This window comes from Pollicipes pollicipes, unplaced genomic scaffold (assembly GCF_011947565.3).
Source record: "Pollicipes pollicipes isolate AB1234 unplaced genomic scaffold, Ppol_2.1 Scaffold_4881;HRSCAF=5763_pilon_pilon_pilon, whole genome shotgun sequence".
NCBI classification, from domain to species: Eukaryota; Metazoa; Arthropoda; class Thecostraca; order Pollicipedomorpha; family Pollicipedidae; genus Pollicipes; species Pollicipes pollicipes.
In genome coordinates this window covers 16,018,806-16,032,688 of record NW_023596576.1, presented here as the reverse complement: position 1 = coordinate 16,032,688, position 13,883 = coordinate 16,018,806, and the positions used below count along the sequence as shown (strand labels likewise).

Genomic DNA, 13,883 nt, shown 5'->3' with positions numbered 1-13,883 from the left:
GAGATGTATGGCTTCGTCTTGCACTCCGCTGTTGCATCAGATTGAATGATTCACTAGAAATTGACTTCCCTGAAACCATGGCCTGACTTTGACCTGCCATTGGTCAGCGACCTTACAAGATGCATCTAAATTGTTGATACCAAACGATCCGCTATTCAATTGTCTACAGCTATGCAAAAGTTGGCGCGGCTACGCAGCATCGTTCGGAACCCACTCTGAAAAACCTTTGGGGAAGGGGGGATAATTTGATCCCCGCCCGAGCGCGTATTAATATTCCTTTGCCAAAACCACCGTAACCGGCGAACAAATATTTCAACACGTTGTGAATCTGACAGTACATCTAGAAAACAACGCTATAAAAGTGAGTGCTCCGCATCTCCATCGCGTTTTCAACTTATGCAGCCATTTTGAAAACGCAATACAAATTTGCATTTCACATTCATTCATTCATTCATCACATGGACATACAATGCAATTTACAGCCACGCCTTTTTCAGACTTCATACCCTCTCGTCTCTTTCTAAGCTTGAAATACGCGAACATGAGCATGCTTTTTCGCGCAGCCTACTTAAAGGCCACCCATACATATATGACGTCATAAGACGTCACGCAAATGCCGCCAACTCAATGGCCATTTATATTTTAGATTAAGACAAGTGTGACCATTAAATTATTAGTCCCTGGTTACACCAGCACAATTGGTGGCATCAAGGGACAGCAGTTGGCCTTCTGACAGTTTATTGCGTTGAATGCAAGTTTCGGACACGAATAACGCTTCGTGCTACGTACACAGACACGGGCTCAGACACAGACAGGTAATAACAGAACTTGGGCAGTGGTACTAGTCATCACTGAAATGTGACTGGAAATCAAATATCTTAAGAAAAGCGCCCTAACCGAGTATTTGAATGGAAGTAAAAAATACAAAATGACGGACAAGCACAAACACACCACAGGGTAAGACCAAAACACGCACACATAACGCTATTCGAGGTCAACAAACACGCACCAATTAACAAACCACCTTCTTAAAATATTCCATGGTGTAATCGAACGATGACGCATTGAAGAGCGTATTAACTTAAGAGTGAAATGTGTATCGCCTAGAGCAGGCTTTCGCACTTGAAAGCATACAAGCAAGCTTATTTCATCTTATGTATGCTGGCCTCAATATTGCGAAATGTGGAGCATCGCCTTTAACCAACACTCACCACTATATTCGTATTCCTGCCATCACCAGAGAGGATTATTGGGGGTTTCTGGGCGATGACAGGACGGATAACGTCACGTACCTACTTTGTATAGCTTTGCAAGACATCATTCAAGGCCGATCGTGGTGTGGCATATTTTCCTTCCAGTTCTATGGGATCGGGCTTAGAGACGAAGCCCCGCAACAATGCGTCATAACGCGTCCTGATTGCGACTATCAAGGCCTGCTCACCCAGTGAGAAGATGGTAGTGAAGAGGATGTTGAACAGCTCCAGAACGGAGGCCACTGAAGAAGGCTGTCCATAGTGCTCTATGCCCATGATGACCATGTTCAGGAAGATCATCACGAATATGGCTATCTCGAACCTGCCGGCAGCACGTCAAGCTCACGCTCGGCCACAGAAACATGAATTAATCTAGTAGGTCATTACGAGGCTTATCGGTTTCTAAAAATTTAACTTTCATCACACGGCCTCCGCACAGAAAAAAAATTGTGTGGGGAATGCTTGTTGTGTGATAGCAAAACGCATGCCAAAAGGCTGTACAGAAGAGGGACAATTCAATTAAGTTAAGAAAAACACAAACGATCTTGAAAAATACTCATTAGGGAACTTTGAAGCTAATTATTAGAAAAGCCCGTGCAGACCGATCATCAGCTACACCGACTCATAGAAGTTCTCACCTTCGAGAGACAGCAATGTCATAGAAGAGAGCGTGGTAGTGATTCAGAGGTCTCCTTATCACCTTCTGCGGCTTCTTTCGGCCCAACTTCTTCAGAGCAGTGTAGTAGTTCTTCTGGCTGTCCGTCAAGAACATCTCGAGGACACCACCTTCGTACTGAAGACCGGAAACCCGTTAATATGAAAGGAGCTTACACAAAACGCAAATGGTTAGACATGCTAAGCAGCGTGGAAGATACCATGCCCTCAAATATGAACAGGTCACCTCGACTGTCTGGAAATGTGACGATCTAAGCACTGGCTCATTCCTCCAAAAGTCTGTTCATTCTCAGTGGAGATAAAATGAGAGCTCTAAGCGGTGACATTTATGAACGGCATATTGACTCAAACCTCCTTCACAGCCTAGCACCTGGCACACCTTTTTCTTCAGCATATTGAAGTTGTCGATGATGACACCAATGAAGAGATTGAGCGTGAAGAAGCTTCCGCAGACTATGAAGACGACGAAGTAGATGTAGGCGTAGATGTTGGCCTCTCGAGCTGGCTGCAGCTCCACCCCTCTAGCGTCAACGGCGTCCGCCATCACCTCCATCCAGCCCTCGAATGTGGCCTGTGAAGCGCCAGTCCCACACGCTGACGCACGCGTCCTGCAACACGGCTGGGCCTGACAGCCACGTCAGACAACACGGCTGGGCCTGACAGCCACGTCAGACAACGCTCAGGTCACGAGTCTTGGCGTGATCCGAAATCCGTCGCTCTGTGCACGAGCCTCACCGGTCCGGGAAGTGTTCAGCGAAGTCGCGCAGACGCTGCAGGGATAGGTCAGACCTAAAAATGTCTTCTTGTTTAATCGTTCCAGAAGTAGTAAAACGTTATATCAAACAGTAGTTTTTCAACCCAAAACATTTTGAATAGCTGTAAGATGCCACTGCTGTGCTCTGCGTTCGGCCGGAACGCCGCTCGCTAAAACCACGGCAGTAACTGGCAGTGGTACCACTCAGGGCTCTCTTTCCATATCGCCCGTGCAAAGGCCACTGTTTTGCAAATAAGGCGGGATATTTCCCAGAGATTTAAACGAGCGAAACAGCACGAGAACTGAAGAACTCAGCCTCACACGCCGACGAGCACTGCTCGTGCTGGACTGCCCGCGTCTCGCACACCGCAAAATCGATTATTTGTGCCATCTGATCTCATTTTGCATGAACTATACCTTGGCGCTGCATCCCGAGTACGAGCACCAGGGACGCGATGTCTATTTGTTAATTCAGAACGGCCGCGACTGCCTACCGAAACGTGGCTACAGGATGTGTTTCACCATTAATCTGGGGAAGATAAAGTGATTCATAGCTTATATTGTGCGTGGCTTTTGGGGTGGGTGGTGGGAGGTTAGGAGCGTAACCAGAGCGCAACATTGGAGAAACGGGTTTTGGACAGCGTAGCGTTGCACTCAGGCGTAATGACAAATAATGCCGAGTTATCAACAAGAAAATGTTCTGGCATCGTCACCGGGAGATGGATTTTCCACGCAAAGTAACTGGAGCGCAAACAGGTGAAAATGCTGACCAGTGCGTAACGTAATTCATTCATTCTGATAAGCCGGCAACTGCCGTTTCGATGATAGGACTCTGGCTGAGGATGCCGTGATTGGCAGTTTCAGTCTGACACCTTGGTGGCAATCGAACCCGCCCCTCCCAAGTTCCCGTAACCTCTCCCCTGAAGGCCTTGCCCCTCTAGATTGCGCCTTTCGACTAGCCGGAATAGGAAGCCAATGCTACATGGTTGACGTCTTTTGACTCCAAACTAAGGTGACCTGAGCGTTTTATATATATTTTGTTTGTGGTGATCGCAGAAAACTCAGGAGACCATGGCGCACAAGAAGCCAGTCATCAAATCAAACGACACTGATCAAATTGCATGGTCATATGTGAGCAGCTCTGAACATGCATATGCATGTTATAGTAACACGGCGGAAATACCCCAAATAGCGATGAAATGGGAGTGACTTACGACTTGGAACAGGGCAAGATAGGCGATTCCCACGTGGTCGAAGGATATCTTGGAGTTGATCCAGGTGTAGTTGAGGTGGAAGCAGTCGTTGCGATCGTTGACCACCTGCGGAAGGAGGGCACTCGCCGCACGTCAGGGCCGGCAGCACGAGTGCACCTCCTCGTCAGCATGGTAGCCTACTGGGTATCGATGGGTTCATGGGCACTGTTTCACATAAGCATCCTAGTCGTGACCGTTGTCTGTTTATCGGGGTAAATTAAACATGCCGTTTCACTACGATCAGAGGCAGATACTTGGTCAGGCCACGCGAAGGTGTCGGCTGAAAAACCTCAAAGCGGGCAGACTAGCCTTGGTTTGCCATATCATTTTTGCAGCCAGTCTTGGTGAGGTCAGGGGCCCTCATATTTTGACAGGGTTTTGCACATATCACACTGGGTCATAAATCAGACGTGTGACTGGGTACCAAAGGAAGATACTAGGAGCCCTTGGCAAAAGTTCTCCGACCCCGGATTTCGGTATTTGTTTCCTTATAATCAAAGGATATCTGATGGCATGCGTAATAGACGATTCACGTCGATATAGTTTTATTTTGTCACGCAGCGTCCGGTTCTTACCTGAATAGGGAGTATGGCGCCCTCGGCATCCACGCATTTGTAGAACTGTCCGCTAAAGAACTGCACTCCCATGATGGAGAATATCAGCCAGAAGACCAGACACACCAACAGTACGTTGAAGATGGAGGGGATGGCGAACATGAGCGCGTTCACTACAATCTGAAACCGAGGAGAGGCACGCGGCGACCGTGCCGACGATTAGATGACGGCATTCGAGGTGACGTACAGTAAAGACACACTGTGCAGCTTGTAGCACGGATCAGTCCTTGGCCTAGCGTGGTTTTGAAGGATATTTGTGTGGCCGGGCGGTCCGCTCAGGGCTTTTGGACCCTTTGGCGATTATAATTTATGAAATAAAGAATGTAAGTTTCGAAAAGCTTTCGTACGTTTCAGTCCAGTAATTCTCCAAAGGACACTTAATTGCTATCTTCTTATTCGAAACGTGAAGTGCTTTCGGATAAGAATTTCTTAGCGCCGTGAACTTCTCGCGATCACGCGGCAAAACTGCGCTGCTTGTGTGCCTTATTATCCAACATATACCAGCTTTGCAACAAACACAGTAGATCCTACAAAAAATTGCGGAAGGTAAAACATTTGGCCCCTTGGATATCTGGGGCGATCGGACTGTGATGTAGGCTTACACCATTGGAGACGATGAATCCCAAATGCTTCGCAGTTAACCATGGTGAGACTCGACATAGGTGCACAGCACACTTGTCAGAGTTTGTGTACGGAATGTCAAGTTCGTGAGCCACCGGCTTCTATTGAGTGTTGGCTGCTTCCGTGAGGCGTGATGACAGCTTTCCGGCCCACGCCGTCGCACCAGCGACGGCTCCAGTCAGGGGCGCAGCCAGAGCCTTGGCAAGGGGGCACAGGGTTGACAAAGGATCCCCTAATATTGAATGGCAACTTCCCAAAGAATCCGCTGGATATGGCCTTATTGTTAATGAAGGCATGTTTTGTTTGTTATTTTTCTTTTTGTTATCTTTGCTATTTTTTTGTTTGTTATCTTTACCTTCTATTAATGGAACAAAAGCCAGAAACACCCGCGACATTAATTCTGTCAGAATTTTGTAGTCAACCAAACTGCACGCTGAATACATCATATCACATTGGTCCCCTCCCTAACTTAACGGGCCTTCTGATCCGCAGGTTTGGCCCCGGTCCTCATGCCCTTCAACCTGGCCCTTGATCGTAGGTTCCCGGATGCCGCCCGCGGCCTCTCTTCAGACCTTATCAAACACTGCCCTTGGTCGTCTCGGGTCCCCTTACGAATCCAGGACCCTCTGTCAGGCGATGTGAGCCCCTGAATGATACAGGGGCACCGACCTGCGTAAATCACTGGCCCCGGCTTTATAGCTGATTGGGGAGTGGGCCCTGCGGCCCATACGGGCATGGAACCCACTGTATATATAAGCCCCCACCAAATAAGGAGGCCCCTGATCAGCACGCGAAGCTCTCTGACTGGCATTGAAGTGCCCAGCCCTGCGGACCGAGACCCCGTAAATGCGACCTCTTTCCAGTCCTTTCGGCCCTCCGGACTCTTAAATCCGGCTTTACTCGTGGGTCCCGAGGACCCCAAAGGGCCGCTCGAAACCTAAGAAGGGAGGAGGGAAGCTATGTGCCCCCTGTGTCCCTGCCTGCGTCCCTGACTCCAGTCTATCACGCCGCCCCTCCCGTGCATTATCGCACTCCCGTGTACATGACCGGCGCAGACGAATCAGTGAGCTTTGCGTGGAACCACTCAGTGCTGTTGACTCGTGTGTATGTCATCTGTAGAAAAAAGGTGGAATGCTGGAGGTAAAAGCAAAAGCACTTTAATGCCAAGTGCTCTTTCAGATAATATTAAGCGTATGATTATTATGCAATATAGTTGCAGTCATACCATATGATACATATATATATATATATATATATATATATATATATATATATATATATATATATATATATATATGTATATATATATGTGTGTGTGTGTGTGTACCGTATATGCATGCATATATATTATGTACCATATCATATATGTATGTACATGTTGCACATATATTTATATATAATATCAATATTTGATCATACGATAAAATATTGTCAAATATGATATTAAATATGATGTTGCATTGTGGCGTATTCTTCTTGAAACTGCCGTAAACATGAGGAGGACCGGCGTTTCTTCATTATGTCTGCACCACTGTTAACCATGCCGTCATGTGTCCCACCTACCGTGACGTCTCTCAGACATGCGTGACACGCCCCCACCATGCCGGTCGCAGTGAGCGCATGCACGATAAACCTGTGTCTCGTGCAGGGGTCGCGCCGAGTGACCGCAGCGAGCGGTACCGCCCTATGGCCGGTCGCCGCCCGCCGTCGGCGGCCAGGACCTGGCCCGGCCAGCCGGCGGCCGGCGACGGCACGGACCGGAGATCGTCCCACGTGCTGGCGTCAGACCAGAGCAGCCCCGCGCGCCCCGCCAGTCGCGCCGCCCCGCGGCCGCCGGCCAAAGCTCAGAAGCGCGCCGGTCGCCCGGATTGGCTGCAATGCCAGCGTGAAGGCGCCGCCATTGGCCGGCGACCGCTGCTGTCAGGCTCGGCATTGGCGCGGAAGGCGGATGACGATGGTGGCGCCGCCCTAGCGGCGACCGCGCGGGGCTGCGCCGCCCGGTCCGACCCAGCACAATTACCTTCATTCCTTGCCACCTAGAGATAGCCCGGAGCGGTCGGAGGGCGCGCAGAGTTCGCAGCGAACGCAGCGCGACCAGGGTCTCGTTCTCCTCTATGGCAAGGCTGAAGATGGACGCCTGGGGCCAAAGGTCACACATGACCGCAAGGAAACCAGAGCGGCCAGCGTCACCTCGGACCAACCACGTGATCAAGACAAGACAGTGCAGTTGTATGCAGACAGAAAATGGTTACCCCGCCAGAGAGAAAAGGACAGAAGAGCTGATGGCATGCATCACAAACCAGCAGCCGGTATACACGAAGCTCAGCTCAGCCGAACCACTGGACTGGACCTCCTGGAAGCTCAGGAGCCTTAGCACGCGATCACAGGTGGTGGCTGATCATCCTGATACGTGCGATCAAAAGCTTGCAAAGGCTTTGCCTCCTGAGCTTTGACCTTCATCTTCAGCAACAGGGCGGCGCTAGCGTGCTCTGAGACTCTCAACCTCGCGAAGTGGCCCGATTTTCCGCGACCGCGAGTCCTCTCATTCAATCGACTGAGCCTCCAGCCGAATTGCCACCGGCGGCCAGTCTAACTCCCCGACGGGCCGCGCGTCAGCAGCGGCGCCACCGTCGGTCACGCCGACGGGGCGTCAGACGACTCCCGGGGGCCGGAAATTTAGGCTGGCGCCGGCAGCGTGCCTGGCCGCGGCGGCTATGTGGGGGCGGGCGGCGCCCAGACCGGAGGTGGGCAGCCATGCCACGTCGTCTGGCCGGTCAGTGGACGAGTGGCCCGCCGTCCTAATGCTTGAATAAGGATACCGGGCTTGGAAATTGACGGCCGTTAGTGCTGACAATAAATGGCGTCGGGCTCATCGCGTAAGCTACCTCTGTCAGACGTGGACGCTGTGGAAGGGAATTGTTCGGCCGGGGCGATGTAGAGAGTATTCATGGAGGCGGCTGGGGGGGGGGGGGGGGGGGATGGAAGCTGTGTGTGGACCACGGTTGATCACTGAACGTCACACCTCCGGTGTGATTCAGATGCACTGTCAGCTGCCAACGATGGGAGGCTGTCCGACCAGCTGTGTCAGCTGACGATCATGGCGATCGTTAGCTGACACTGACACAATGGCTGGGATTTCCCGCGGCCGCTTCGCAACAGGAGCCTGACAGATCGGGCATCGCATTAGTCGGGTGACACCCAAGCCTCGCCGTCGCAGCAGTAGGCTTTTAGTGCAGCTCGATACCGAGCCGGTCTAAAATAGGAACGTAACCCTGATTAAATCTGACCAGCAACCCCGCACAATGGACTCACTGGAGTGGATACACAAGAGAGTGGGCCGCAGGATCTTCGCGGAAATCGCATTTGCTGAATATAGCCATCAGTCTGCAAATGGTAGGTAGTCACAGCTCAATGACTGAGGCTCTGAGGGACGAGGCTACCTTACCACGACTATGATGAAGTCCAGTATGGTCCACGCGTTGGTGTAGTATTTCTTCAGGCCGAAGGCGATCCACTTCAGAACCATTTCCACGGTAAAGAGAGACGCAAACACCAGGTTTGCCCAGCGCAGGTAGTACTTGAGCTGCGGCTTCTGATACAGATACTTGTCCTCAAAGCACAGCGCAATGCTGGACGCTATGATCATCACTAACACTACCCACTCAAAGTACGAGTTGTCCACGAAGCGCATCACCAGGGTCCGAAACCGGAACCACGTCCGGAACCACGGTGTCCGCGAGAGCGCGTCACAGCAGGGGAATCTGAAACAGGCGACGGCAGATGAGACCGGCCCGGCGAGGCGCAGCCGGGGACGACGGCGGAGCACCTAATCCCGCTACAACGACGTGGCGGCGAGCGGAGCCGGCGTTTTCTAATCACCGCATCCAGGACGCAGCTCGCCAGCTCGACGACATTTCCCAGCCCATTTGCATGATGCGTTCTCCGGGGACTGATACGATCTTGTGGTTGTTCACTGAATCATAAGTAATGCGCCGAGGATAAATCCGTCGAAGGTGAAAAAGCGCTGGGCGAAGCATGACACAGACAGGCATGTCGCCTTATGTGGAACAACAGTCCCTTGTAAAAATTATGGGTTCGGTGTTGCGCTCTTGCGTCTTGACTTTCGGCAACGAGTAAATAAACCATTTCATTCGCAATCAATCGTTACCGTACCACCCGAAATAAAATGAATGGAGCAAAGCCATACATTGAGCAAAAACCATGGAAGTTAACTGCATGAAGGCCAATGATGTCTGGCCTTTAGGGAAGTTTTTCCTGTGACTATGCCATGAAGCTGCATGCCAAATATGCGTGCTCATTAACCAAATGATATAAAGCCGTTGTGATCCGACAGGTTAGTCTAAACCATGACACATCTAAAAGACAGGGTAGGCTAAGGAACGCACCACCCCTACAGACTGATTGATCACACACATGGTCCATGTTGCTGCAGCTCATCTGCTTTCAGAGGTGCAGAGCCCTCACTCATTCTGCTATCTAATTTGAACACCCAGACATTAAATGAACACTTTTTCAGGACAGCCTTAGCCTCGTCGTTTAAGCTCATCCCAACTTCGCCTAATGGAATACGGTTTACAGCCTTCTGGCTCACTCAAGAGGTATAAATGCCTCTACTGTGCAAGCTCTAGGACCCCTTGATGATGGTCCTCATAGAGCGAATAAACATTTGCAGTAGTATCTATCTAACTTTAAGTCATCCCACTTGTAATATGACCTGCATATCGGCTCAGGTTTGTGTTCTAAATCCCACCTACTCACTTCGCCTCAGCTTCTCTGGATTTACATTTCTCCCATTCCCCAGCACTTGCCATCTGTCTCACCCTTGACTTCCGACTGCCACTCCACACCCCCCCCCCCCCTCCCCCCTCCTCTCCTCAGCTTCGTGAGCGGCTCTCCAAACCCACTCTCGTTCGCTCCACAGTCACCGCCACGCGCGGCTCGTTCGTTGGCCGGTGCCGGCCGCCTGTCGGGCGGCACTGGCTGAATCTTGGCTAGAGCTCCTCAGGTGGTGGTCGTGGGAAGCGCGGGGGCGGAATTCGCGCAAGCGACTTATACGTTAAATCGGAAGGTTGGTAACGACTCACTCGTTACAACAGGAGCTCGGTGGTGATCGCCCGTTATGACAAGAGGTCAGAAGCGACTCACCCGTAAAAGTATGAAAGCGATAGAGACTCATCGGCTGTAGTAAAAGGTCAGTAGTGATTAACTCGTTACAAGAGGAGGCTATGGCAATTTACTTGTCACAGCGAGGCCAACGTAGCTCACTCGGCACAGCAGGAGGCCAGCGCGACTCACTCGTTATAGCAGGAGGTCGGCAGACAGTCGTGTGGCACGCGGCGCTCCTGCTCGGCCTCCTGGCCCTCGGCCGGCGGCTCGGCGCGCACCTCGGTCGGGTCGCGGCCACGCAGGCTCTCCACATACATGGCCAGCGTCGACCAGTTGGAGACGGTCGACGGGCTCTTGTAGACGCCGGGCTGCGTGGGCGGCGCGAGTCGCGCGCCCGGCGGGCCCGCCTCTGAGAGCGGCGATGACGACGGTGAGGAGAAGGGCTCTGGACGGGCCGGCGGAGAGACGGCGGTTAGCGGCGGCATGCGAGCGCAGGCCGGCCTCACTACGACACCGCGGCCGGGTCGGGCCGGGGCCCGCGCCCGCACCACGGCACGGAGAGGCAAGCATGAGACGGAGACGGAGACGGAAGCGGCGCGGGGCAGGCGGACCGCGCCAGCGCGACAGAGCAGGCGACAGCTCGGCGTTACGGAGCTGAAGCAGCGGCCGAAGAGGCGGAAAACTGCATGCAGGTTGGCTAGATCGAAGAGCTTGCGGCCAAAAGGCACAGGCCTGCAGAGTAGGCCAGACGGCAAAAGCCCGATTTGGAAAAAAACTATGACACCGACATCGGCAGACCTCGACAGACCATTCACAGCTGGACAAAACGCCCGTTATGAGCAAACACCTACACTGACAGGCTGTTGATCAACAAAAAGCCTCATCTTTAACAATGGCATGACGCAGATGACGACATGTATGCACAGCATGAAGCTCATGTTAAAAATCTGGGTAGCAAAATTACCACGAGGACATGGCCATTGGACGTCTTTCTGCACACTTCACGAACATGTGAGATCTAAACATCACATGCATAATTACACAATGAACATTGGCGGTGCTATCATTTTCCACAGCCTTATGGTCCATTCGACTACTCGGGATGATTTCATTATTTCATTTTTCATGTATGGAGTTTTTAGGCCTAAATTAAGTGATGGTTGTTCAAACCGCACTATTCATGTGCGCATTTGTCAGTGCCGTACGCAGAATTTCACAGGGGATCACAAAAAAATCACTGAAACCGAGTTCAGCGCGTCGCAGAAACGCGCAGTTTCTTGCACAACGCAAAATAACATCGCATCTTTCCGATATAATGATTACTTTTAGCGTGCCGATAAAGTAATGGTTGACGCGCCTCGTTAACCACTGCGTGTTTGGAAAACCAGAGGTACGGGCTCAATTATCCGCGGTGCACACCCTTCCTGCCAGGGTGAGAGGCAGGCGACGGCACACAGCATCGCCAGCTGAATCCGTCGTATCGCCCCCCCCCCCCCCCCCTCTATCCCTGGACGATGAAGACAATCGTAATTTTGCCACGTGCCAATGTTGAGTAAAACAACGAGAAGTATCCACGCATTTATCAATATATGCCCAAATTTGGTAACGGAAGCGGACACGTGTACCTGGGGTCCATTATGTGCCTACGCCCCCAATCTTTGTTGCAACAATAGTTTTAGTTGAAAACGCATTTCTTGGCGTTTCTTGGGAGTGCTTCATTCGTGTAGTATTCAGGTTTTGTGTCTCTGCTGATTTTGATATATTTTGTGGCAAATATTCAGCTGGACTGTATAGACACCATTGATAACGATTGAATAGTTTTCGCGAACCGATCAGAATAGTCGAGCGACTGGCTTCCTCGGTAAGGACAGAACTGGAAACTTCTCCAAATATAACCGAACTCCAGAACCGGGACCTAATCAGTGTCTTTCAAGTACATGCGTTCTGATGTTTTTTGACATGCTGAATCCAGCGGCGAGCTGCCTTCCCGGGACCAGCTTGTTGTTTGCATCATGGCGTTTTACCGCTAGATTAGTAGCCTGCTTTAGCACATGCACACGGCTCATGAAATAACGACGCCTTGAAAAAGGCAATTTTGTTTTTCTGGCGAAAAGGGAAAATCGATTGAGCCAAGAGAATATGTCGAAATTATTCACACATTAAGCTCAAACGCGGGTTTCCGGTTGCGCCAATTCATTCAAATTTTGCATTACTTTCACTTATGCTAGTCAACAATCTCTCGATAACATTGACAAATGACACAACAATCAGCAGACATTACATGCCCCACAACAGCAACTATTACGTAAGTTCCGTCAGCTCCATGCTCGAAAGCGTGCCATGACAAAGCAGCATTTTTTACCACCAACACCAATTCACATTAATCATCAAAATTCACTGAACGATCCGCACACAACTCAGCTTGGTACCGACAACGGTACCGTAACCAGCCCACATCGGGGACCTTGTAGCCGCCAGCCGACAAAGCTGTGTGTGACACCGCCGCCGGCGCCCCGCACCCGTCACTGACCTGCCGCCATCTGCTTGTAGCCGGCCTGCAGCGGGTCGGAGCTGTCCGAGAGCAGGTCCGTCTCGTCGAGCGTGCGCCGGATCTCGGGCACCGAGAACGAGACGGGCAGCGGCTGCGGCGCGAGCGGCGGCAGGAAACGGCCGGCCGGCTCGGCGCCGTCCGCCTTGGCCGCCCGCCTCCGGCCAGCCTCCTGGAAGGCGCGCACGGCCTCGTCGCGCCTGTCGCCGCGGCTGCGGATGTAGCCCTTGAGCCGCTGCACACTCTGCACTAGCTTCGACTTGCCCTTGGCCTCCTGGGAAGCCGGCCACACGAGTCAGTCCATTACGCCCGCCCGGTTCGTTAAGCGGCGGGTAGATTAACGGGCCCCGGCGCGGTGTCAGTGGGACGGTGGCGTGTGTCCTATTAAGGACTCGCCCGGAAATTGATGACGCCGGCGCGACACCTCCGACTGAGGCGGACCGGAAGTGTCCCGGCGGCTCCCCCGCCCTCCCATCAATTATGTTAATGTGGGGTTGAGCTCGGGGCTCAACTGGTGATGCACTGCCGACGCTGCTGACATTTCGCTACTGCGGCCGCGCGAACGCACCGCCGGCCACCCGGCCGCCACGCAGATTTTACCAGCCGACACGGCACTGCTTGAGGGATTTAAAGACGGGATATGACTGGAGGAAACGGCCGTGAAACCCAGCTGAAGTCATGCACGTGGTTCGAAGAGGCCAAAGTTTGTAGGTCTTGAGATCTGGTTATAGCATATTGCAGCGTATTTAGCCTCACCCCTCCACAAAACGGGTTCGAAACCTTGATTGTTCAGATTTCATCAGATCCTTGAAGGAAGATATCCTGGAAACAATGCCTGCAGTGGCAACCATTTCGAGACAAGTCATCCATACGCATTAGCAACACTCGCAGCAAATAACGTGCACATCCCTGATACATGACTACAAAAGGGAAAAGAAGAAATGTGAGAGGTAAGATAGAGATGGAGGAAGAAGACTATTGTACGCAAGCACCTGGGAAGCATCCAAGGCTCGTGAGCCTGATAAAACCTGCGAGGAA

The 13,883-nt window shown here is 51.8% G+C and overlaps 1 protein-coding gene across 1 annotated transcript in view; it reads right to left on the bottom strand.

The window, feature by feature from the left end:
- The window catches only part of LOC119100031 (sodium channel protein 60E-like), an 83,913-nt gene that overhangs the window by 9,264 nt on the left and 60,766 nt on the right, over window positions 1–13,883 (bottom strand). Inside the window, 10 exon segments of the mRNA XM_037223147.1 lie at window positions 1,442–1,575; window positions 1,892–2,046; window positions 2,308–2,499; window positions 3,897–4,001; window positions 4,511–4,669; window positions 7,191–7,307; window positions 8,616–8,931; window positions 10,487–10,742; window positions 12,828–12,939; window positions 13,015–13,119. Coding sequence (XP_037079042.1) covers window positions 1,442–1,575; window positions 1,892–2,046; window positions 2,308–2,499; window positions 3,897–4,001; window positions 4,511–4,669; window positions 7,191–7,307; window positions 8,616–8,931; window positions 10,487–10,742; window positions 12,828–12,939; window positions 13,015–13,119 — 1,651 coding nt within the window.